General features: G+C 41.8%; 1 protein-coding gene across 2 annotated transcripts in view; it reads right to left on the bottom strand.

Moving 5' to 3' along the window:
- The window catches only part of C8H2orf49 (chromosome 8 C2orf49 homolog), a 52,561-nt gene extending 26,054 nt beyond the window's left edge, over nt 1–26,507 (bottom strand). Inside the window, exons 1-3 of one of the 2 annotated variants that reach the window (XM_069204447.1) lie at nt 26,308–26,436; nt 24,960–25,076; nt 5,184–5,350 (exon numbers count right to left, since the gene is read on the bottom strand). In XM_069204447.1, the coding sequence (XP_069060548.1) occupies nt 5,184–5,350; nt 24,960–24,971 (179 nt within the window). In that variant the 5' untranslated portion in view covers nt 24,972–25,076; nt 26,308–26,436. Of the gene's footprint in view, nt 1–5,183; nt 5,351–24,959; nt 25,077–26,307 lie in introns of both variants that reach the window. The other variant, XM_069204448.1, reaches the window with a different exon arrangement.
- Between the last annotated feature and the right edge of the window lie 1,215 nt (nt 26,508–27,722).

Below are 27,722 nucleotides of genomic sequence, written 5' to 3'. Positions count from 1 at the left end.
ACAATAGTCTGGATAGTCACCAGGTGCTGTTTATGGTAGACTTCAGGAAGGTTTTTGGCTGTTACCTGTTTGTTCTGTTGAAGCATTTGCAATTCAGTCCCAAGTTCATTGGGTACATTGAACTGCTCTACACCAGTCTGCAGATTACTGTCCACATTGGCGTTGTGACCTCTCCCTGGTTTCCTGTGGAGTGCAGAACTCGACACGGATGTCCTTTGTCCCCCTTGCTCTTCGCTCTAGCGATAGAGCCCTTGGCGGTGTGGGTGCCGATACACGGTTTCGAGGATTTCAATGGTCCCAAACAGTGGGCGATAGAATTTCCATGTGTGTAGATGATGTCCTGTTCTTTGGAAGATCCTCCCAGCACTAGTTCTCTATCAGACACGGTCCATCTTCGGGGCTCCAAATCAATGAAGCAAAATTGTCCATTTATCCCATCACCGATGCACTATGGACAAGCCCTGGACCTTGGCGCTACGAGTCCTTCCACAGGGATTTAAATACCTTGGTGTCCTTGCCACTGAAGACAAGGCCAAAGCCTGGCATACGAACATAACATCAACTCCCAACTGGAGAGCGTGGCAGGTGACATCAGGTTCTGGAGACCCCTCCCACTGTACCGGCTAGGACAATCAGCCATTTTTAAAAATGATCTCCTACTGCGGTTCCTATACCAGATAAGAACATCTCCTTTTTTGTGCAGAAGGATATCTTCACTATTGCTAATGCATTGTTACGGGAGCTCCTGTGGGATGGAGGGATGCCACTTGTAAGGTGTTGCCAACCTGCCTAGGGGAAGGGCATCGCCATAAAGGATTTTTTTTATAGTACTATAGAGCTTCACACCTCCTAACACTCACTTACTGGTGGTTAGGGGGTCAGGGGGAACTAGGGTGTGGTTCTATGATCCGGCATACGTAATGGAGGGTTGGGTCATGGACTGCGACTATTTCCCTCATTTATTTACTGTATAGTGCAGCCTTGTCACATATACACATACATTGCCACATAATTTTCCCAACCCTTTCCTGGGTGGGGCTGAGTCTGGAAGGCAACCTAAGATATGGAGGGTGGTCTGAATGGCTAACCATTCTCTTGTGGCAAGGGACTAAGCTCCCCCACGTGTCAGATTTACTAGGTTAATTTCCATTAGCATTTCAACACTAGCTGACATCCTTACGGGCAGCTCCCTTGAGGCCTTTTCGGAGATGCTGGAGGAGTATCAAATGCATTGCTCTCTGCTCTTTTGCTACCTTTGGCATGCTCTCACGCCCTACTTGACAAGACGTCAAAATCCCCATATACTCAGCCCTGGAAGCCAAAATACTACTCACTAACAAAGTCGCACAAACTATCAGTCCTGTATCGGGAGCTGATGCGCCAGTTGCCAGACCCCATGGATGCTGTGAGGGAGGCAAACATTTCTCCGGGGGCCACAAAATACTGTCTGTGGCAAGCCCGAGGGCCACACTGATGCTAGCAGGCCGAGAGTCGGGTGATGAAAACTGGGCATAGGAAGTGGGTGGGGGGCGAAGCAGATACATGGTATGAATAACAAACTGTGAGAGAAAAAGAGATACTCATCTGGTAGCTGAATTGCAAAATGTGATGCCAGAAAACTAGGCATCAGTCCCTGCTTCCTCATTTGACCAAACTGTGTGATCCTAGGTAATTGGTTGATTTCATTTGCCTCCTTTTACTTCAATACCACATAAGAGCCCCTTCAAATACACAGGTTTAGGATGTGTGCTATACAAAAGATTCTCTTGTGTTTTATTTAATAAACTATGATGTTGTTCCAATTCTATAACAACCAAGGATACACACAAGGTGCACCTGACAAATTACTTGCCTCTGGCTTCACAGATGGCATTGTTTTCAGACTGGGGACGGCCTGGATGTTTCCAAGATCATGTTTGAAAGTATTACTTCTAATAAGTGCCTCTCAATGCAGTGATATAATCTGATTCTAGTAAGGTAAAACGCTCATGTATTTTAATAAAATGCATTTTTTTGAACTTTGCAGACAGTTTATCAAATTTTTCCTTTTAGTGCAAGATACTTTAAAAACTAAACGTGTTCCTACAAATACGTTGTCTAGGCCACTTAATGTGTAAATAAAAGTATGCCCGTTTCAGAATTTTTATGCTTTGTCAAGTGAACAGCAGCCAAGTGCTGCTGTTCACCAGGGGGCCACAATTAGAGGCCAGGAGAGCTGCATGCGGCCCCCAGGCCGTACTTTGAGTATGCATGGTCTAGAGACATGGACCAGTATGACGTTGAGGACTGAAGGGAGGTGGTCACGCTCCAATGAAAGCAGTAGTGGCAGCTCAGTTTCATCTCATTCAGCTTAAAATACTACACCAAACATACCTCACACGACTTTGCCTCTTTAGGATGGGATTGATAAGAGTCGGAGAGCTGTCTGCGTTGCAGACTGGCCGACGGAGACTTACAGCACACCTCCTGGGGCTGCCCAGTGCTGACATACTTTTGGAAGGGGGTTTTGGGGGCTTCGGGGATGGTGCTGGGATGGAAGATCCCCTGAAAACTGAAGTTTTTTTTTTTTTTTTTTTTTAAACATTTCTGACGATGTGGGGGGCCATAGATAACAAAATGGGCCGTTATGGTGGGGGCTCCTTGTGGCGAAGCGTGCTATAGCAAGGGCTTGGAAGAACATTGAGGGCCCGTCCTGGGATGAGTGGGCGAAGGGCATGGACTTTTACATGGGCCTTGAACTCCCGATTTACCTGGCAAGAGGGTGTCCCCACAAATATGGAGGGACTGGGCAGCACATCCAGGCATCTATATGGAACCCTGCCAGGCATGGATTATGGACAATGAGATATGCAAATCTGGAACAATATGAGACCCCGGACAGGGGATTGATGCTGGTCTCCTGACTTGCTGGCTGTTTTGCATCAGGCTTTCCAGGGCTGCTATGATGCTAGGGTTCATTCTGTATAATGGGGTTGAGGACTGATGCACTTCTTTATTGTGTCTTTTGCATGTCAGTGTCGTGTATGCTTTTTGTTCTCTTTTGCAAAAACTTAATAAAAAAAGTTTCATACATAAAAAAACAACTAAAAGGTGAAGTAAACACTCTAAACCACAGACTATTTACTTTTGAAAAGCCCATTTCCAGAAGTAAACTGCTCAACTGTAATTATCTCCAAAGGCTACACTTTTCAGATATATCTTAACATTTAGATTTTCTTCAAGGAGACACAATACCACTTGCAAAGGGGTCCAGAGAACATGGCAAAGTTAGTTTCTTAACAGTAGAGGTGTAATTGTGACACAATGGGTTAAACAAAGGAAGATTTAATGGGGTTTGAAAAGAGTTTACCATATCACAAAGGAACTTCCAGGGGTGTGGAAGGAACGTGCCTGTGTGACATCTTGCTTCTTAAATATACTTGTCCTGTAAAAAAAAAATCTACTTGTCCCTTTGGTGGCATGTAGGGCTGCGACAAATTATAGCAGCAAACTCATTATGTATTAGCTCGGATAATAGCCTCTCTGATTAAGCCAGGGCTACTACTATATTATGGCTTGAAAACTTGTAATTTCAATCCCTACTACAGCAATGTCCTTATTTAACCACCATTCTGCAGATCTACATACTGTGGCTGGAGGAAACAATAAGCATTAGTTCCAGGGCTGGAATGCCTTTAAGTCTGCAAACCTACTAACTTGCATGTTTTAAGGATTTTCACCATCTCTCCTCTAATCTTTTCCCATAATGAGAAAGGTTGGAAATTTACTCTTGACAGTGGTAGAAGTAGAAGTTCTTCCAGGATTGGGAAAAAAAGTGTCTGGAGAGAAAGTGAACTTGTACCCGCTCAATAGATATTCACATTAGCAAACTTACACACGTATATTTGCTCGTGCTAAAATACAGTTCACAAATATTTTCTAAGAGTACGATTTCCTGGTCTACTTCTGTAAGTTCTTGTGAATTCATGAAAGCCATTAATTCAAAGACATATACCATGGGTGCACTTTTGTGCTTTCCTTTAAGAATTGGGTCCCTAATTAGGTCTGGCGTTTACAAAGACATTTTGTTTTATTAAACTTCTATTTATCTCTCTATCGGTTGGCTTTAGTGTGAGTGATCTCATTCTGCTCTTCCACAAGGAACATATTGGCACACAAAGTGGTTTTGTTCCGTGCCAGGAACTACTGTGGCAATCAATGACATAATGAAACTGGAGGGGTCCTTCCTGCAAAGAACATGGAGGTGGCCTCCCTCAAGACAACTCAGGGCAGGTGCTGTGCGAGGGGGCCCCCTGCAGGGGGGCTGAGGGGCCTTTGCTGCGCCACAGGCGGCAATGTATGCTTTATGAGACCAAAAACTCTTTTTTTTTTTTTTTTCCCCAGTGTTTCTTACAATGGTGAGGGCCTGGAAGCTCCAACAACAATAAAGTGTTACAAAAGCCATGTCAAAACAAGACACGCATTGACTAAACCAAAAGACTCTCAAAAAATGTCGGATGGGTGGCTTTGCCAGTGCTTGTTTATTTTCATGCTTCCCATAATCGTGTTGAAAATGGTTACACTGATTTTCCATTAGGAATATTGTTTGGGAACACTAGTACGCATTAAGAAATTATACTTAATGACGCTTTAAAGAAATAGCACCTAAAATGTCATAGTAGCGAAACGTTTTTTCCTGCTGTTCCTATTTTTTCTGAACATTTTGAAAGCAAAGAATCATCATTCTTGCTTACAGGCTTCTGCAAACATTTGCATCTAATCAAAGAGCAATTCTGGGAGCACTATACTTAGCCTCACATTGTTAAACTTTTCAATGTGTGTACACTTTTTTTTTCTTTTACTGGAACCAGTGTCAGTAGTGCAGTGTGACCTTAAAACATTTATTTACAGCACTCACACTAATAATAAAGGCTTTTCACTAATGAACATAAATACAAGTTCAAACAGCATTAACTTATGGACACATATATTACCTCAACTGCAGACAGTTTCCTTCTCTGTAAACTGGCAGCCAAAGGGTTTGTGCTAAAAGGGGTTGGGCCTACTTGTCCCAAGGACAAAATAAATATGAAAACCTGTTGCCCTAGACCCAAAACAATATGTCCCTGATAAAAATTGCACATCCCTGAACTTCGAAGTTGAGAAAGGGATGCCATTAAGAGCGCTATTAAACTAGAACATACCTTTTATTATGCTGCGCAGGAGAAACATTTTTTGCTCTTTTTTCTTCCATCTTTTTTCCCCATCGGCTCTTTGGCAGACTCCTTTGAGGAAGGGGTATGACATGTTGAACGTAGATGTCAGTAAGCCGCTGCTTGTCATGTAAGACATTATCAACAGGTATGTTTTTCTATGGAAAAAGAAAGGTAAACATGTTGAATACTCAAAGCAATAGATTAATACTCCATACTTCTTACGGTCAATGATACTATTAAGAGGTAGCTCAATTACCAAGTAGTGGAAAAAGCAATACATCTGGCTATTTCAACTAAAAGGGATTATTTCTGATTGGCGAGTTTGCATGCCTGCTTGTGGATTGGTTAAACTGAGAACGAACCAGTGGCTGGATGGTTGAGAATTCTTGGTTAATTAAAGGTTTAGTGCATGGGTGAATCGATGGATGAGGGATTACGGTGGTGCTGTATTGTTTTGTGTTAGTGTGGTAAGGTATGTTATGTTTTGGTGGTGTGCTGTGTTTATGTCTTGCATGTTGTTTTGTTAATGTGTTCAGTTTTGGTTGTTTTGTTTAGGCTGTTGTATCTTGCTGTGCTATTGAGGTGTTGTATCATTTTAATACTGCACTCCAGCTAGCCATGCTGTGATGGGAGGTAAGTTTACATGAATTGCAGTAGAAACCAAGTATACAGACATTTTCAAGCAGCTACTCCACCTATGTGTGATAGGGGCACATCTTTCTCAACCACCAACTGTTGTGGGCACTTTTATGGTAAACAGTGATTGAGAGGAATTTAGCATTTTGAGTGGGAGTTTGCAGAACTGAGAATGTAAGTCAACTTGAACCTGTTTATCCCTCAGAAAAAAGGAAATCAGAAACGAGAGAGACACCGGAGAGCCAACAAGACTATTAATTAACTTGCTGCTCGAATACCGCCAGACAAGTTCTTCTGAAGCTAATCATGTATTAATCTTGATGACTAATTAATTAAATCAACCAAACTATTCTAAATTCGTAAATGTCATGCCAAAAGCTCTCTGGCACAAACACATTCTCAGTCTCAAGACAAACGGCATTGAATTTTTCAACTTCTCTAATAAACTTACACTATCAGGAAATGTACAACTCATACTATTCAAACAAAGCAATCTCACTTCCATCTCTCCCGAACAACAGCTGGTTCATTTTATCTCCCATTACCAAATACCAACTTAAAACGATTATCCAAGATCAAACTAACTTCATATCATGATGACCTCACCCAAGCAGTTATCTTCAAAAGCAATTTTCATCGCTTTCGGTAAACATTAGTATCACATTATAATTATAAACAGCTTTGATAGAGGGGCGCCTACCAGGATTCCCTCAGAGCAAGTTAAAATACGCCCTGTTAAAGAAACATCAGGATAATTCTAACAACAATTCAACTTTAGGCCCATAACTAGCTTACCAAGGCTGGGCAAAAAGTATAGAAAAATTAGTCATATAACAACTAGCTTTGAACACTGAACAAGAACACCTGCTTGCCCCTAACCAACCTAGCTTTTCAAATGGGTGCAGCAATGAGATAGTAATGCTTAAAATCTATGATGACTGACAACACGCAGGATAATTGAGAAGTCTGGTTTTTCATCCTTGATTTATCGCCATTTAACAAACAAACAAAACAAAATTTAATGCGGCTCATAGTGACCCTGAATCCCATATGGGTTTCAAAGGTGAGGTTCTTAGTTACATGTACAGTCCCTCAGGGGTCTGTCCCATGCCAATGTTATTCAGCTTGTACACACACCTGCTAACAATCTTGGTGGAGGTTGCATGGGTGGGGTTTATAAATATGCATTTGACAACATAAACCAAAAGTAAGATATCTCTGAGGTCTACACACATCAACATGGTTTATCATATATGCACAAATTAATGTCAAGCTTCCTTAAGTTAAACCTAGAGAAAACCGAAGTGACCATAATAGGCAACTCCATAAATCTAATTTCAAAATGGACTAGCTAGCTCCACTCTACAACAACAGTTTCACCCCTAAATTAGCAGATCAAGATAAATTAATTGGCTTGTACATCATTTTCCATCCATCAATGAACTCACAAATTGAACACACTGATTCATCTGCAAGAGCCTCACTCTGCTCGCTAGAAAAAGCTTACTTCTGCACTGTGGTGCAGGCAGTTGCCATAGCTTGGCTCGTCTGTGGCAATTCCATTCTCTCTGGCATTTTCAGTTACTCATTAGCACCTATCAAAGCAGCAGGCAGGCTGATCTCTGGAACTAGAAAGTAGAATGATAGATCACATGTACTAAAAGACCTCCACTGGCTCCCTCTTGCAGCCAGAATACAATTCAAGCTGGTGGGCAACACTTTTACAATCAAACACAATCTCAATCCAGCACACCTAGGAGCTTCTCAAAATTTCAGGTGGCAACAAAATCTTCAGAAACATCAAGAAGCTAAGAATGGGAACCAACAAAATATATTTCACACACAGCTGTTAAACAATCTTTCTTTGGAGAAACCCAACCTCCTGAAAATAGCTGCCAGCTGACCTGAGACACTTCAAAGACTAAATCCAATTGGCAAAACAACGAACATTTGGTCTTGTCATGAGGTTATTTTAGCAGCATTTTATGGGCAAGTTTTTTGAGCCATAGTCCGGCAGCTTTTAGCCTAGAAAACAATTAATTCTATTATAAATTATTCAGTTTGTGGTGACGTTTTTATTCTTTTATCTGTTGTTCGCTCTGCTTAGAAATTGTTTTAAATTTTTTAGCACAACATTTTCACTCTGTGCTTTGCTCAAAGCTGTACACAATAATGGCAGTACAAAACACAAAATCATATTCCCTGTCATTTCAAGGAAATACGTGTTTTTAAGTTAGGGTAGTTTTCTTAGAACAGCAGATGTTTATTATAAAACGCCTCTCTGCCCCCATACATTAAGGGAAATTCAAGCCACAAGTTGCCACTGCATGCTGTTCGCTTCATTGCAGCTGTCTGCTGAGACTGAACATCTTTTTTCCGTCTACATCGGAGAAGACTCTCAGTAGGCCAACAGCCCTCTTCACTACTACCATATTCAGGTATGGGGGATGGTGTCTCCCCAGGGGTCCTGAAGGGCAGTTTAGGGATAACACTGCTGTACTCTAGTATAGACCTTTAGTGGTGTAGGTAGGAACTCTAAAATCTAGCATTGCGACACTATCGTGGGACTTTTCTTAAGTTTCATTTTTTTTGTCACCTCTCTGCTATTATGTTTCATTATCCTTATCACTGCAGTGCGTGCCTTTTTATCTAGCATGCAGCCGATTCAATAAAATTCATTGAACCAATTCCTGCTTGTCTTTGCATGTGTGTGACGAATGTAACTGAGAGAAAAGGGCAAGATTTGTTTCACCACAATTTCCCTGAGAAAACAGAACGTCATGTGCACGGCTGCCACAAACTACCTCTAATCTTGGGTACTGGTGAGGTACAGCTAGCTGGAAGAGTTTGGCCAACAGTTGTCACACAATGTGGAATTGGACTCACTTCCCCACAATCCGGTGGTGTTGCCACCTAAATCCAGCAGTCTCACTGTTATAATAGAGCCAACACAACAGTATAATCTTCATACCATACACACGTTTTCCACTTTTCTTGGTTGTACTGTATTGTAGAATTTATACAGAAATTCGTTTATATTTATATACAAGCACTCTTTTGGATGGGTAGCACATTACATTGTGGGGGGGGGCGGAGTCTTTGAGAGGGCATTGGGTATGAAATAGATTTGCTGTCATGCACGAGTGATCAGAGACGTGCTCTTATCTTGTCTTGGAAAGAAGGACCTAGTAAGGTGACAGACAAGGAGGCATTAAAGTTAGGCGCACAAAAGATAATTGTATTTAGCTTGTGGGTATAATCTAATCTGTAGACCTTAGTTACAATCCATTCTGTGTTTCTATTATGTTAGAGGCACAGAAAAGAGGAATGGGTTTAGCTGGATGGTGTGCGTCCTGAGGAGTCCAGTTGAGGGACAGTAGAGTTAAAACATAGGCTGCTAGACAGCATCAATCTAGCCAGAGATACAGCAGGGTGCGGATTGTGTCTACACCAAAAAATAAGGAGGGGTGAATCAGGGAAGGAGAGAAATCTACAGGGCAGCTTGGGAAGAGATGTCAGATAAATGAATGCATGCCAAATACACAAAAATGGAAGGACGTTAGTGACTTGAGCAGTGCCATGTACTTTTAAAGGCAGGCAAAATTGCCTAGTAATAAACAAATCCTCATGAGTAATGAAAAAAGCGGGAGAGCAGTCAAAGTTGGCAAACTGAGCAGAATTACACAATCTTTAAAAAGCCCAGATTCCATCTACTCCTGCTAAGATGAGGGAAGCCAAGGGTTTGTGTCCCAGGTCTCTCTCGTGCTCTAAAAATCGAGCACCAGTCATGCAGGCCCCAGTCAGTCCATGGATCGAACATGGGCCAGATTGGCAACCTGAACATGTAAGGCAAACCACCTGGTCCCATTAATTCAACCCATTACCCATAGGGATTTCAAGGTGGGATCTCAATCACAATGTATTAAATAACTCAACATTGGTCCTGAATAGTATTCAGAGCTGTCAAACAGCATTTCCCACAATAATGCCAATTCTGTATTCAGATTTAACTTCATCACTAATTGCAAGGAGGTGCACAACGTGTTGTCTGGAAGAGGCTATACTTTTATTATTTGATTTGGTAAAGAATATACTTAGGTCTATAAACAAATACAAAAATATACAAAGTTCTCATGATTTTAACACACATTTATACAGACTATCTTAAATGAGAGGCATAATTAAAGTGAAACAGGTTTTCTCTTTATCAAATTCTTAAGAAAGTATAAAGCTTCATCGGTCAGCCGAACTCATGTTTTTTGCAACACAGGATATATGACTTCTGTTTACAAGGAGTTCAATAATAGTTAAAGAAACGGATTTTTTTTTTGTATTTTCAATTCTTGAAAAACAAAGATGAAAACTAGAATATAGCATCTATTTCTGCTCTTCCAAATGCTAAATATGCCAAAAGGGGCAGATGAACAAATCAGAAAAACAAAATAGTTTGCCCACCATCAAATGAGATGGTCTCTAAAGATAGGCATGCGACAGTCCCCAATGTGCAAACAAGAGATAATTATTGTAAGGTTACTTGTGTGTAGAGGTTGCATAGCTTGCTGATGGCTATAATGGGTGATCTTTTCTTTCAGCTGCTTCTTACACATGGTTCTTCTTAAAAAGAAGAAACAAGATCCGTTTTTTAAATCTACATCCAAGCAGATAAGGAGCTAAGATTTGAAGAATCCTGAACCAAGAAACATAGGCCCTGACTAGAAGTTGGCTGGAATTTGGTCTAGGGATACCAGAATCAACAAATCCAGCCAGAACCTTGCACGGAACAGAATATGCAGAGTTTTCCCTCCAGAATGTGGAATAACGACACATACCTGAAGATATCAGGTCCTTTACTACACACATATCCAATCTTTGATGTTAAGCTCATGTAGGAAGACGATTCCTCGGTTCTGATCATTGATGTCACTGTGGAAAGACAACACCAACCAATGCATTGAGGATCGAGGCATGTCAAACAAACGTGACTCCACTCTCTGTCCAGCAGACATAGGGCACAAAAGGCACAGCACTCATCAATAACAGAATGGACCACAACACAAGAATGGTATGAAGGTATGCTGCCCAACCAACCGGACCTCAAGATGGCTACCTACATCCCAAGCAGCAACATTTGTGCAGATGGGCCATCAAAACCTTCTGGATAACAAGGTTTGGAACTGCCTTGGACACAGTGCCCAAGAGTCACCACAAACGAGAATGAGTTGCTGTGCAAAAAACCCAAACCTAAGATGCTCACTTTCATGGTTTTAAGTAATAATAAAATGAAAATCAATAGGTCTTCTAGACTAGTCGGAACATAACTTTGGACAGGATTAAACACCACTAAATGAAGGTACCTGATATAGCGGAGCCTTAAAAAAAGAATAATAATAATGACAATTCAGATGAAACTCAAAATAATTAAGAGAATGAGCCCAAAAAGGGGCCTGCATACTTGAAAATACCAACTGAGACATTTGTAGAGAAAATGGTAGACTTTAAACAGAGTTGGTGGCCCAGGAGGGGTCTGAGGGCAGTAGCCCTATAGGTGGCTATACTGGGACCCTTTCATGATGGTTAAAGTTAATCTCATTGAGGAAATTTGATGATAGTTGGGGGTGCATGCCCAGCTGAAGACAAAACTTCCCAACAGTTTTACGGGGTCACGAAGAGGTGACTAACTGTGACCAGGTATCTTCGGCACAGGAGGAAAAGAGAGCATGGGGAGACAGCTTTAGCATCACAAGCTTCACTCAGTTCAGATCAACTCTTCACTACCCACTAAGGAATTTGAAAACTACTGGATCAAAATTAATTCTACAGACTGTATAAAGGATTTAGGACAGTTTTATGGAACCTCAATACATCACGATTGTCAGGGTGACACACATTTTCACAATAAAAGGAACTACTGGTAGCAGCAGAAGTAGGAGAACTCTAACAAAGTGGAGCAATTACACTCTTTTCTAATGCTGAGAGGCCTCATCAGTAACATGTTTCTGTCAGTAAAAAAGGGGGCAACGCACATAAACCAAGAGAGATTAGTGACTGGGCAGTATAGAGGATTCACGAATAACTCCATCGCCTCAAGGGTTTCTGTTTCTTGATAGGCTTAAAAAGAGCAGAAGCATGCATATATAGAAGTTTCAACCTTAGATCGACACAGAGAATTCTCCATCCTTCTGGCAAGTTTGCAACACTCTCTCTCTTTATACTCCGCACTAAGGTACTTTCGAAGAGGCTGCTGACACTGGTCACAGAGACGTGGAAAGTGTAATCAGTGAGAAGCACTGTATAACTAGAAGACAACTTTCAGGCCACAAAATCACGGTGTGCTATGTTCACAGGTCAGACACACATTGACCCTTTGGGTTTTGTCTTCAAGTGATCGAATTCACAACTTAATTTAAAATGTATTCTGTTTTTCCTGGAATTCACAAAAGACTGTGGTGGTAGTGAAGATTTGCGTACTGGCATCTCTCCAGTAGTCTGCTCTTCTATTCAGGCAATCTTCCTGGGACCATGGATTAATGTGCAACTCGAAACCTGCAAATCTTCCACCTTGCCAAAGGACTGAAATATTCACAGAAAGTGACCCTTTGTGAGGAGATCGTCTGGTTATTTGAACCCTGGAATGCATGAATGTAAGGTTTATTTCTCATGCAGAAAGACTTATTACATTTTTAAATCTCATATCAGCCTAATGCAACAGGTAATCATAGATCTCTTTAGGTTGATTATTCAGGCTGACAGGACAGTAGGTCAATGCTGCAAAGGCTTTCAAGGCTTATGTGGTTTGACTCCAGACGGGAAGACATTCACAGGTAGACAAATTGGTCCAAGGAGTCCAAGGTAAAACTCTAAAATAGTGTTCAGCTTTGCCAAATTGATAGTCTGAACCACAGAATACTAACCTCAGGACATGGTACAAAGCGTGCATTTCAGAGTGAAGAAAGGTGACAAAAATATATTCCAATCACTAACAGAAATCATTTTCAAAATAGATACCAGTGTCAGAAACTAGTGTCTTAATTAGTGTTATTTTCCCAAACCAGACTCGATAGAATGCTGGGTACATTTTTCTGTATTTTAATGTACTCAGTTAACAGTTGATCTAAAAAGGGTCTTTTGTTGGGTGTTTCAACACAATAGCAGACATAAATGAGGCACAAGGAAGAAGTACATTTACATTTCACATTCGGATCTTTTCAGGCATGTTGTTTAGCGTATGACGCACCTGGAAGGGTATCTTGGAGCTGAAGCAGGAGCTGTATGGGCCAAATCACAGCCAGGGATAGCTGAAGAGTCGGGTCTAATTTAAGAACTCAGACGGCGGCTCTGATGTGCCGGGTTAGATCATTCTAGACTTTAGGAGCAAGGTAGGAGAACGCATAATGCCAGATAAGGTGTGCAAATGGGAATCCACATGATTATTTTCACTTTTGAATTTCTTTCACACCCACCTCCTTGATGTGGTATTGCTTGGGAATCCAAAGGTAAAGAACCAGTAGATAGAAGTACCAATCAGAATAAAACGTACTTATGTTCAATACCTTCAGCAACTATCTTTCTGGTGGATACTCTACCTGCAGATTCTTCACCAAGTGGTTCCCAAACTGGGAACTGCGGCTCCTTTGTGCGCCATCAAAACTAGCCAGGGGCGCTACACACAGTTTGGGAACCTCTGGCTGTAGTTTTATTGTGTCCGAACTGGAAATAGCTAAGTGGTTTCCAAAACTGTGTGCGGCACCCCTGGCTAGTTTTGATGGCGCACCAGGGAGCCGTGGCTCCCAGTTTGGGAACCATTGAACCAATTTTGTTTATTGCACTGTATCTGGACTGTTCGATAAGTTACTCTTATTTCCGCCTCAAGACACAATTAAAACAGATGAGAAAAGATGTCAGGGCGGGCACTGTATGGATCCAGTGACATCATCAGGGCTTAGTTTCTGGTGTTGAAACTGAATCAGTACTCACTACCAGAGCTGGAGATCTAGGTCAGAGGTTTCAAGATCCAGTCAATGCGCCTGGGATATTCAAAGGTGAGCAATCTGAGGTAGACGAAATATCTAGGAGACTGATCGTTACCAAAAGGTAACGTTTTCTTTTAAGCCAATCTCTTAGATTTTAAAGCGACTGAACAGTTCAAGAACATTTCTGTAGAACAGATCACCTTTTCCACTCTAAAGACATACAAGGTCTACTCTTTCTCAATTGTTCTCTTCCACCCTCACATCGACAGAAACTTACACACAAGAACTCACAAACCCTCATGTCCAAGGAGTGTCTAAATTACAGAACCACTAGGATTTATTTTTCTGTAGTTATTTTTAAGTCTTCTAAATAATTGGGTCTCTTTCCAAACCCTGTATGCATTATCTCTACTTCAGTTCATTTCAGACATACAGTGGAGACAAGCTGTCTTATATCTCACACATATGTACACTTAGGGCAACTTGTTTGTGTCCTCTCTCTCCAAGAAAAGCCTTAGCTTAAAGTGCCTGGAACAGCAGTTATTATGCTGCCTGTTAACTGCTCTTTCCTGCAGTTCATATGTGGAAGGGTCTTTCTGTACTTCCATTCATGAAATATCTTATTCACCATTAGATTGGAAGTCTGTTTCACCTTCCTACTTGAGCCTTTCCATGAAAGCACTTGTGGCAGTCCCTGAAGGGAAAAAGGTTCCCTTTTCTGTATAAGCAAAGGACATTTATAATGTTCTTTTCTAGAGAAAAGAAAAATTGCCTCATTGTTTATTATTGAAATATTTCTTAGATTTTTTTTAAACCAAAAAACGAAACAGTAAGCAATCAGCACGAATATTTCCAAAAGAAAACTAATCACTGATGCGTTGGGGACTAGGTAGAGAAACAGTAAGGACAACAATGAATAAGGACAGAGTATAAGTCAACAACTCAGGCAGAAGGCAGTGCAAGTCCAACGTTTGCCAAGTACAGTATGATGTGTACTGCAATGTACTGGTGTTTTTGCACAGCGCATGTCTTACCTCTGGCGAGATCTAAAGCATTGGTAAAGGTATTGTTTTCAGAGTGGTGTATTCTGGAAGAATTTTCGTGGTGGGGAGAGTCTGGACAGATTTTCACCAAATAACAAAAGGTGAGATCCACAGACCAAAAGCTACCTTTCTGCCATATCTCGTGTAATTCTGCACAGCGATTCAGGCTGCAGGCGTGTCTAAAGAGTCCATGGGAATAAACATGAGAAAAGCACTTTTTTGATCCACCCCCCCCCCCAACCTTTTTCTTGGCCCTTACTTCACAGATCACCCCAAAACATTCCATGCACAACGAGACCCAACTTGACACTTTTTCTGGGAAAAAGTCATGAAGAATTGTCCAACGGCGCAAAAGATATAGCCAAGTAAAAAAAAAATGCTTTTTCTATGGAAACCAGGTCATAACCGGTCACTCGCCAGTAGGACAAACCTACGTATAAACATAATAAAAAACAATCTTTATCGTTCAGAATATCTTCAGTGAATTTTGCAAGAAAGAAATACAAACAAGTAAAAAAAAAAACAATTATAAGAAAGGTTATCGTGAGTACAATTCGAAAGAAGTTGTAACACGTGTTGACATATACAGTTAGAGCAGACTGTACTGTCCGGAGTACCGGGACAGCATCAATGTATCATCAAAATTACATGAATAATCAAATGATAAAATTAATAGTTGAATAAGACTAAACAACAACAAATTAAAGAGAAAAGAATACAATTTCAGATTCTGGAGTAAGGAGTGGTAATAGTAAAAGTAATGCCACCTAGAAGATTATACCAGATTCAAGGCTCTGCATCACTTAGGAAAAAAGGTGGAGGTTATGAGAGCTTAAGATATTTTGCTAAACTCTCTTCTGAGGTACAGTTCATGGGAGCCTTGCGTTGGCCAAGAAATAATCCGAGAGGGACCATACTAATATGGATTTTGTTTTCCAGGGAGTTGTGTGTATGGATATACTGGCTGCACCCTTGATAAAGGAGACCCAGATCTTCTCTACAGCCGATCTGAGGTTACTGGAGTCTTCTAATTACTAACAAGCTTACATACCAGTGTAAACAACAGATTTAATAAGTATTTATCTTCATCCGTGTTATGCAAGTATCCAGGGGACCCATAAGTAGGCACAACAACTCTTTCAGTGGATGAACCTGGAATAGGATTCTGATGAACTCAAATATATCTTTCCAAAATCTTGAAAGGGACGGACAATAAAAAAGCATGTGCAATAAATCTCCAACTTTCTGGCTGTAGTTCCAGCAAGTGGGGGTGTTTTAGAGCTTTAATTTGTGCAGGCAGGCTGGGGTCCACAATGCTGTATGAATTAACATGAATTTAGTTTGTGCTAGCACAGGAGTGACCTTGTGTGTAAGGGAAGACTGTAGGATTTTCGACCAGTTCAGAGTACCATTAGCCACTAAGTCATCCTTAACCCACTTAGAGAGAATCCCTTTTGGAAGGTTGGAGGGTGACGCCATTAAGTATTTGTAGGTTTTGTCCAGACTTGGTGAGAATCCGGCAAAAAATAGGCCAAGAGTGCTCTTAGTCAATAACTGGCTCTGCTTTTTCTACATTCAAGTAAGTGCTCACTACCAAGCTTGGGTCCTGCACAGATTACCACTATTCATACATGTGCCTACTCCTACTTGAGTTCCATTATCATGCAACTCTTCATCTACACATTCTGCCTCTGACAGCTGAAAACAAGCCACAGCCCATCTGCTCCTCAAAAACCCAAATCATTAGCCATCTAACCTAGTATATTTCCACCCGATTTCACTGCTCCTATTCATTTCCAAAATATGTGAAAGCTTTGTGAATTCTGAACTTTCCTTTGTCACTGAATTCAACAGGTTCTTGATCATTCTCACACAGGCTTCCATCAAAGCATGAACTCCATGCTGACAGCAACTCTGGACAATCGAGATCAATGCTGAATGAGGGAGTTAACCAAGTCCTTATCCTGAATGATCTCTGCACTCTCTTCAATACTGTTGTCTACCTCACACTCTTAATGTCTCTGAGGTTGCAGTTAGGAAACTGGCTGAGCTCATTTGTTTATGCTCACTCTTAAGCTGAATCGCCTCCACTTGTTCAGTCCAATTTCAAATCTCTTCCATGTGTAGTCTCACCGGGCTCCTCATGGAGTTTCACCTTATTTGAATATTTGTGATAGCCTTCTCACCTGCCTTACCAGAACGTTTCATTTGATTTTTTCTATTAACATAAGATGCTGAGTCATGAGTGGCTTGATTCCACAACAAACAACCACTCAAGACTGGTTTTGGCTGTTCACTCCTGGATGGGCTTATATTATTTAAAACTCAAATGTCAGGAAACATAAGTCCAAATTCTTACAGATACATGTAGAAAGCTAGTCTGGTGTGGGGTGAGCACCTATTGTGTTATCACCTTATACTAGGTCCAGGCGTCCCCTTTTAGTGAAGTGTAGGCAAGGTCTAGGAAGCCAGAGTTCTCTAGAGGTAGATGTGGATGAGCAGCCAAGACTTATCTAGGAGACATACAAAGCTTATGCAATACGACTATAGTCACACAGAACTTACACACATGAAAGAACCACACAGTGTTACAAAAGTAAAGGTACTTTATTGTAGAAACACAAATACTGAATAGGCAATACCCCAACTGGAAGTAAGTAAACACACTATTATATACACATTAGAAGTTAGAAAATATCATAGAAACCCATAGGTATTGGTTGTAGTAAAAAAGAAGAAAAAAAAAAAAAAGTGAGGGCCAAACCATATACTAAAAATGTGGAATGTGAAAGGCAGTGCCCCCACCTAAGGAAGTGGAATCAGAAGAGGGGGAACTGGAGGAAATAGGAAGCCCAGGAGGTAAGTATCAGGGTGCTCCCCAGCGACCAGGAGAGAAGAGGCAAGTACCTGGTTTCCCCTAAAACAAAAGGAGGACTTTGAAAAGGACTGTGCAAGACCCAGACAAGACTGGACGGAACCAAAGGTGGATCATGACAGAAGAGGACCTGCAAAGGAAGGGGACTAAATCTAGCTCGAGTTGGAGTGTCCGGTTGTGGCAGGAGCCACTACCCACCCTTCTGTGAATGCAGAACCAGGTCGGCAGTGCACAGGTGCAGAAGAGGAGTTCCAGAAGTGATGTAAGTGATGTCCCACGTTGGCAGTTGTGATGTCATCGGTCAGTGGTGCTGGAAACCCATCAACAAACCTTGGCAAATACAAGAGTCAGAGAGGAAGGTTTTGCAAGGCTGGAGAGAACCAGCAAGATCCAGGGGACTCGACCCAAGGAGGCGAGTCAGAGATGATCCTCAGCAGTTGGGAGAAGAGGCGGCAGCCCCCACAGGCGACCCACGGGCAGCAGGCACAGGAGTCGCAGTGAGGCCACACAGCACACCTGGAGACGTGTCCCACATCACTGGAGTAGCAGACAGAAGACTGTGCATTGAAAGAAGAAATACTGGGGGCTGAGGCTACACAGAGCCTGAAGATCCCTTGGAGGAGGAACAAAAAAGCCTTGATAGCTGCAAGAGTCGCTGTGCACAGGAGTACTGTCCTGCAAGGAAAGGCAAGGATTTACCGTCTCCCAAGTTGGACAGCTGGTAGAGAGGATCAAGGGGACCACTCCAGACCACCACATGTGATGGAGGATCCACACAGCCGGACACTGTTGCAGTTGGTACCTGCAGATGCAAAGGAGTGACTCCTTCACTCCAAGGGAGAATCCTTCTTGCTTCTTGTGCAGGATCAATATTAACTGCCCTCAAAGGATGCACAGCCGGGGAAATGTTGCAGTTGGTGGAAGGAGCCGAAGAAACAATGTTGCAGAGCAGAGTCATCGCTGTAGTTGCAGATTGTCGGTTCCTGGAGGGTCCCGTTGCAGTCCTAGTGGCCAGAAGATGAAGTAAATGATGCAGAGGAGTCCTGCTGGAATCTTGCATGTTGAATTTGAGGACCAACCAAAGAGGGAGACTCTAAATAGCCCAAGAAGAGGGATTTGTCACCTAGCAGGATGACCACCTACCAGGAGGGAGCTGTGATATCACCTGCCTGACCTAGCCACTCAGATGCTCCCAGGGGTCTCTGCCCACCTTGGATTCAAGATGGCAGAATCAAGTGGCCACATGGAGGAGCTCTGGGTACCACCCCTGGGGTGGTGATTTTAAGAAAGTGCAATCTTTCTTGGCATGTTACCTCCAATTTCTGCCTGATTGTCAGTGGGTTTTGACTGTGTCACTGGGATCCGGCTAGTCAGGACCACAGTGCTTATGGTTTTTAGCCTACATGTCAGTTAAGCATACTGACAACACACTAAAACATGCTATGTCACTGGAGTCCTGCTAATCAGAATTCCAGTGCTTATGCTCTCTCTGTTTTCAAATTTGTCACTATAGTTTAGTGACTACATATTTCACTCCAGATTGGCATACTGGATCCCGCTTATAATTCCCTAATATATGGTACCTAGGTACCCAGGCCATTGGGGTTCCAGGAGATCCTTATGGGCTGCAGCATTTCTTTTGCCACCCATAAGCAGCTCATACAAACAATTCTTCAGGACTGCTATTGCAGCCTGAGTGAAATAGTGTAAGCACTAGTTCACAGCCATTTTTCACTGCACAAGGTCACTTATAAGTCACCTATATATCTAGCCTTCAGACTCTGAAGGTTAGGTGCATAGTACCGGTGTGTGAGGGCACCCCTGCACTAGCAGAGGTGCCCCCATGTTGTCCAGGCCCAATTTCCCAGACTGTGTGAGTGCGGGACACCATTTAAGCGTGTACTACATATATGTCAATACATATATGTAGCTCCATAATGGTACCCCGAATATGGCCATGTGAGGGGTCTAAGAATGAGAAATTGTACCCTCAATATGATTCTGGTATTGGGGAGCCAATTTCATGCACCCTGGGGGCTCCGCCATGGACCCCCAGTACTGCCAAACCAGCTGCTGCCACCTCACAGACCGGCTTCTGCCCTCCTGGTACTTGAGCAGCTCAATCCCAGGAAGGCAGAAAAATTAATTTCCTATAGGAGAGGGGTGCTACACCCTCTCCCTTTGGAAATAGGTGCTACAGGCATGGGAGGGGTATTCTCCCAGAGCCTCTAGAAATGCTTTGAAGGGCACAGATGGTGCCCTCCTTGCATAATCCAGTGTACACTGGTTTAGGGACCCCCCAGTCCCTGCTCTGGCACGAAACTGGACAAGGGAAAGGCGAGTGACCACTCCCCTGTCCATCACCACCCCTGAGTGTCCCTGGGTTCTGCCATTTTACGACGGATGAGGAATTATGTATCCTTCAAGGCCTGGGCCTTATGATTTTTATATATAATAGTAAGACGTATATATAGTTTGTCATCATTACTACTGGGAAAGGTATACCTAATTCTACAATTTGCTGAGGAAGGTGAGTGACCTTAGTCACCTTACACCGAAACGCCCCTCGGAACACCCCTATTAAGAACAAGGGCGGTGCACTAGAGTTCAATCCTTCCTTTTTATATATTTTCCTTGTTTTCCACGGACCTATGAACATCAGCTTCCATCAAGAAATAATCAGAATTATGGTACATATGCATCAGGACAGGAACTAATGAATTACTATAAACATCCGGTTTCCCAAAAATTGAAGACCTGTAAATTAAGTAATATTGCCTGTAAACATATAAACTTTATTTGACATGTGTAGGGTTAGGAAGGATTTATTGATTCTTGTGTGTATATGTACTGTCCTTGTTTGTTTTTAATAGTATGATTGTGATGATATGTATGTGAGGTTCTCTAGTTTTGAATTTTTTCATTGCTGGCCCAGGAGTTATAGTGCATTTGTATTATTTTATATACATCTATTAGCATAGAAATACACAATATATTGATTGTTTAATAAATGGATAATAAATTGTTATAAAACATATGAAGATATATACATATGTAGGATGTTGGCTTGATGAATTTTTTCTCATTTAAGGATTCCGTATTTTTTTTAACCATATTGGAAGGTGGGTTTTTCTTATTTTGTTGATATATTACTCCTGTGGGTGCTGCCTGGTCTTCTGAGGGCTCTCTAAAGTACTGAGAGCCCCCTCTGTCTTCTCAGTACAAGTTGAGACCCACAGGTCCCTCCTGGTTCCAGGTGGCTCCTTCTCCCACCAAATGAGTCTTTTGCGTGAGCAAAGGCTTGTTGGCCGAATCCAAGGACGAAAACCAGCCTGCATTCTTGTACTCTACGTGGGACATCTCTTGCACCAAGCAGGAACACGCAGTTGTCTTTTTTGGTGCATTTCTGACTTTTTCTTCTAACCGGAGAATCCACTTTTGCACCTTCTTCCGGGTTAGCAGAGGCTCCTGTTCCTCCTGGACTTTTCAGCTGTTCTTGGACTTGGTCTCCTCTAGCCGCAGGTCTTCAGGTCCAGGAAGACATTGTTGGCGTCTTGCAGTCTTGCTTGGTTTTTGCATAATTCTTTATCGCAACTTCTAGTGTGTTCTGAGGAAATTTGCTGTACTTTACTCCTGCTTTCCTGGGCTCTGAGGGGGGTACTTTACTTACTTACCTTTGGTGTTTTCTTACACTCCCAGCACCCCTCTACACACTACTCTTGCCTAGGTGGGAAACAGACATTCGCATTCCACTATTTTAGTATATGGTTTGTGTTCCACCTAGGCCGTTTGTAACCTGTGGTGATTTTCACTATTTGCACTATTCTATGACTGTTTACTTACCTGATTTTGGTTATTAGTGTATATTTTGTGTATAATTCCTCCTAAGGGAGTATAGCCTCTAAGATAGTTTTGGCCTTGTGTCACGTAAATAAATTACCTTTATTTTTGGTAAGACTGAGTATTGTATTTCTTGTGTGATTGCAAGAGCCTTTGCATGTCTCCTAGTTCAGCCTTGGCTGCTCTGCCTACAGCTATCTCTAGACTGCCTGGCTTCTAGACACTGACTACATTTCACTAATAAGGGATAACTGGACCTGGTATAAGATGTACGTACCTTAGGTACGTACCCACTACAAACCAGACCAGCCTCCTACAGTGATGGCCAGGGGAGTGGTAACTCACCGTTCCATTGTCCAGTTTTGCACCAGAGCAGGGACCCGGGGTCCTTGGACTGGTGCAAACAAGTTTATGCAGGAGGGCACCAAATCTGCCCTTCAAAGCGTACCAGTGGCTTAGGAGGTTACCTTTTCCAAGCCATGTAACACCTATTTCCAAGTAAGGGGGTGTTTCCTCACTCCCCCACAGGAAATCATTTGTTCTGATTTCCTTTGCCTGAGCTGGGCAAGCAGCAGAAGGGCAGAAACCTGTCTGAAGGATGGCAGCAGCACAGGTTGCCCAGAAAACCCCACAAGACTGGTAGAAGCAATGTGGGGGAGTCCTCTAAGGAGCCCCGAGAGGGCATGGAATCATACAACCAATACTGGCAACAGTACACAGGTACCTGCACCCTGCCATCTGGGCTTGGAGGGCCTACCATAGGGGTGGCTTACAGTGACCTGGTGCAGTGACCTGTAGTGAAAGGGTGCACGCACCTTTTCACACAGGCTGCAATGGCAGGCCTGCAGACACATTTTGCGAGGGCTTCCAGAGGTGGCACAATACATGCTGCAGCCCATGCGGAAACCCTGGTGCCCCAATGCCCTGGGTACCGAAGTACCATATACTAAGGACTTATATGGGGCACCAGTATGCCAATTGTGGGGTATGCAACGTCCTAAGCAACCAAAGTTAGAGAGAGAGAGCATAATCACTGGGGTCCCGGTTAGCAGGATCCCAGTGAAAACAGTCAAAACACACTCACAGCAGGCAAAAGTGGGGGGTAACCGTGCCAAAAGGAAGGTACCTTCCTACAATACCCTTTGCTGCTATGCAACTTTTTGATTCACCTTTATTTTTATCTTACATTTTAAACTTCAAGTTACAAAATTGGCATCTTTACAGTTTCTTTTTCTTAATTCAGCAAGATTATTCCTCCTCTTCTTTTGGAAAGTTGTAAACCGTAATCAGTCCTCCGCACCACACATTAACTTCCAAACTGGGATTCATCCCGCCCTAATACTCATTTATGCAGATTCAAATGAATTTGAATACAGCATCAAAGCTCCTTCTCATTTTACCACGCGCAAACATCTAGTAGTTCTATACTGGCTGCCTGTCAGTAAAAGAACTACCTTCTATGATGTGCACGAACTTAGCCCCTTTTTCAGTTTCAGAATTCAAGACATAGAACAACTAGCATTACATTAGCCATTTCTTGAAACTTCCTGCTATCCATAGCTCCAGGTAAAGATGCGCATCTTTTCAATACAACATGTCCCTCTCTCTCCAAAGCAAACCTAATCAGGTCCCATTTTATAAATATAGTACTACTTGTTCCTTTTCCACTCAGACCACATGTAATCTGCTTGCGGGCTGTGGCCTTGTGTATGTCTATTACTAGGATATCTTCTGAGGTCAACAGAGCACTGAATAAAACATTATTCATTCATGCATTCACCTCCAAATAGAGTTCATGTGAATCTAGTCCCTTTTTCATAGTGAGGAAAGCACAAAATCCCTTTATGTATGCAGATATTGTTTGCTGAACCTTTGTCCAACTGCTGTACAAATGAAATCACAAGATTTTGTAAACATTGCAAACTAAAGATCAATTCCGAGAAAAGTTACGCAATTACATTCTCCTAAGGATGGGTCAATTTACATTTTTTGTTTAAGATGGTAAACAAAACATTTCCTGACAATCTTTTGGAAATCAAAAACATCTACAGTTTATGTATGACTGCAAGTGCCGGTGCAGAAGTGCAAGTGAGCGACGGTGATACATTTCCGGTGATTTATGCCCCCCGTAGGTGCTTCCATTGCAATCATCCTTGTCCTGATGATGACCCCATCCTGATTTGCCTGCATACGGGGTCGAAACGTTGACACATTTCTAAAAGAGTGGATGTGAAAAACATAAAAGAAATTTAATGATACTCCAGGGCCTCCTGGATTGTAGGAGCCACTGGAAGATAATTTTATACAACCACACTCTGCACTACTTGTATATATCACCGTCACTCACTTGCACTTCTGCACTTTCACTGTTCTTTTAGGAGCACCTACCTTTGCTTATAAATAGTATGACAATTTGTTATTAGAATTATATGTTAGCATAAGATTCATATGGAGATAACGCCTGAGAGTATTAATAAATCTTGTTTGTTTTACATTTATGGTATAGAGAGATTTTATTAGGCTGTTTATATTCCGTGGAAGTCTAGGCTACTTTCCCCTTGCACTGACCTTTATTATTATTATTGCATTTATTACCCTGGTCATGAGGGTTAGCGGGCAATTGCCTCATTGTATTACTTATGCAAGTGCCTACCAACTGCTGCTAAGGCCAGAAATAACAGTGCAAGATACAGAAAATGAATCCAACTGGTGGGGCTATTCTTTGAGTGGAATCAATCAGGTTGGAGAAAGGATTATCTTCACTACTCTGAAAGGGCAGGCTCATATAATTAGGACTCCGCCACAGTTAGTTTATAGTCCAAATGATTCTTTGTATGGTCTGCATGCAGAATTGGGAGCAACGCCAGCTAAAACCTGTCATTCAACTATTCACTAGCACAGGTCCTAGGCAAGATGAAAGAAACAGATCAGTTAAAGCAGAGATCTTCAAACTGGGGGGCCTCAAGTGATCCCGGGGGGGCGCCAGGCTCTGGACAAAAGATGCATTACACAGATAACAGTGTTTTGTTTTTAAACAAAAACATGTTATTGCATTTTTAAAAAGGTAACAGTACTTAACTGCAACGTTTAAATACGTCTAGACAGATTTAAACATTGCCATCTTTATAAAATATTTGTGAAAGGTTCGGGGGGGGGGGAGAACAATGATTTTTACTTTTCAACTGGGGGGCGCGGCATTAAAAAGTTTGGAGACCACTGAGTTAAAGGCTCTGGAGGTCACACACTTTCAGTGCACGTGAAAAATAAAGGAGTGTAGTACTACAGAGACATCCATCTATGAAGTCAGGTGAAATGTGCACAAATCACAAGGCTTACCCGATATCCAGGTCGGAGACACAGAATGAAATGCAGTTGTAATTAAAGGCCGTGGCGGGCTTACCATTAAGCACATTTTCTTTGAACTTTTGGATCGAAAGACCTGACCTTGTTAATGAACTGGGGTGCTTAGTAGTTTTAGAGGAAAATGGCAAAATGCGTCCAATCTGTTTTCAAGCAACTGAAAAAAATGTGGACATTTTGTAAGGTCTAGAGGGATCATGAGGGTGGCTCATTATAACATTCTTTTTCAGAAAATTCAAGCAGTAACAGCTTTTATAATGCAAATACACATCGTTGACTATTTCACTTTTTAAGCCTTTTAGCGATATTTAATACTGGTACAATTTGAATGTAATAGTTATGATCGCCGGAGGTACTTTTGTTTTAAACATAAAAAAACTGCTCTTGCAATTGTATTTGAAATTGTTTTTCAGCAAAGTAAATGTAGAGAGCCAACATTGCACGAGGTGGGTTCAAGTAGCAGTTAAGAAGTCTGGATATCTAAAGCTCAACGAATGTTTAAATCTTTTAAACATAAAAATATCTCCGTCCAAACATGACATATAAAAATGTCTGTCTCATTACTGCATCGATAAATTGGAAACTTATACAAAACATATTACAATCTATCCTTGGGGTATATAGATGTACAACAATGTGCTGCGAACGGAGGTGGAAGATGAATCAAAGTTGCAAAACATACAGCAGATCCATTATTCGGCCCCTGAAGAAAGAGCTTAAGTATGGGCGAAATGAAACACTGCTGTCGTTATTTAAAATAATCTATGCTGATTGCACACATTATTCCCTACATTTTATTGACATGAAAAGTGGTAGAACTCATAGGATAGCTAAATATGGCAGAATGAGGAAATAAATGCTGCAAGAAAAAAACATAAGGGATATACTTACGGACTACTCTGAAAGTTAAATGCTTGTAAAAGAAAGACATACTTGTAACATGCAAGCAGAAATTGTGCGCTCTTAAAACGCCAATTAGCAATAACTTGCAATCACAAGCGTCAGATGCCTAATTAAAAAAAACCTAAATGGAATTACAGTGAGTGTCGGACACTAAAATCCAACTCCCTTTTCTACAGCTGTGCTCCGATCTCAACAGGTTAAGTTGTTCGGGGCAGTCAGTCCTTGTCACTGCAGCTGTGTCAGTGGGCAATAAAAGTAAAGCGTTCGTGAAGAGACCCAGCTCTACCCTCTATTTGATCTATGTTCTTTTGTAAACCGAACTGTAGGAAAAAATTAAAACTGAAAGTCGACCGTGTAGCCGTGCATGCTTGGGTGTGCAGGTAGGAGGGGTGCGGTTTGAGTGAAAATGATCCTTAAGTGCCTGACAGGTGCTGTTGAAGATGTACCAGGAAGGAGTGACGAAGGATGTAGCATCGTATTCTCACCTGCTCCAATGTAAGTCGCAAGAAATGCTCGGTCAGCAACTCAGGGTGCAGCAACAGCAAGTCAGTGCTGCCTTCGGGCTCTCTTGTCCCGCTTCCCTCCGCCATCTTTGCAGCTGCAGATCCTGGACAACCCCAGCAGCCATGCGCGAAGTTTCGCGGTTGCTTGCAGGCGGAAATTACGTCATCATTGTTCGCGAAACATAGCAAATGAACTAGAATGGCACAGATTATGTGCTTGGCGGAACTGCCGTCAATAAGCTGCATGTCAGAATTTACACAACCGCCACATTTATAAGACTAGCGACAGTGATTTAATGCCATCTAATGTACATAACGTTTCTGCACAAGTTGTGAGATATGGCGTCAAAGTTAATCAGCAAAATACTAATTGTAAAAAAATATATAATTTTTTCCTCTTTATGTTTTTTTCTACCCATCCTTCCCCTAATGTAATAAACTGCAAAATGGACACAAAAAGTCAATTTCCAAGACCCGGTGGCTCCATTTGGCTCAAGCTGGACTATTTTAATTTAAATGCAAATTTAACTCCCGTGTTGAAGTGACATTTTTTCAAACGCCCACTATTACAGTGGTCTTCAAAAAATTGTATGCAAGCCCCTGTGGAGTCCAATGATTTCATACATGCCAATCAACCCGATTCAGGTGGCACACTCGAATTTGTAAGGAAAAAATGGCTTTATTTTGTCTGTCTCCCGTTTGAAATTGCCTCTGTTTCAATAGAAGTCAATGGGACTAATACATTGCCCCGATTATGTCTGTAAAATCTCCCACTTTCATACTGCCAACGTTTTACAGCATGCAGTAGGGAGATTAACAAAAATAAAATAAGAGCATGTATTTTCTCTATTGACTTAAATTGACAACCTGACTGAATTGGTCTATTAGGATGTATGGTGACAGACAATCAGCACTTCATGTTTGGCAGTTTAATAACATTACATTGAAAAAAACAGTTCTAAACTCTTTTTTTGTATGTGCTACCTGAAATGCAGAAACTTAAATGTTCAGGCCTGTCACATCCTCTAATCTCATCCTCCAAGAATTAAGGGCAAAGCGTTCTGGCTCAGGATATATAGTTCAGAACTCAACCTGCCTTATTTCCAGGAGATCAAGATTTCACAATTCGGATCAGGTTTCTGCATGCAGTAATCAGGAGACTAGCCTTGAAATCAGCAGTCTCCCACATGAATCAGGAGGGTTGGAGGGTTAGCATGTATGCACGTTCCTATTCTAAAATGTAGACATGTATGTAATTCACGGAAAAGTGGAGATGGTGAGTTCCACTTTATTCAACCCAGCAGACACATACATGCCAACAGACCCTATTCAGGCAGGAGATTCCTGATTTTTTAAACCAAAATATGACTTTATTTTAGCTATCTCCCACCTGAAAT

The sequence above is a fragment of the Pleurodeles waltl genome, chromosome 8 (genome assembly GCF_031143425.1).
Source record: "Pleurodeles waltl isolate 20211129_DDA chromosome 8, aPleWal1.hap1.20221129, whole genome shotgun sequence".
NCBI lineage: Eukaryota > Metazoa > Chordata > Amphibia > Caudata > Salamandridae > Pleurodeles > Pleurodeles waltl.
This window is presented reverse-complemented; position numbering and strand designations above follow the sequence as displayed.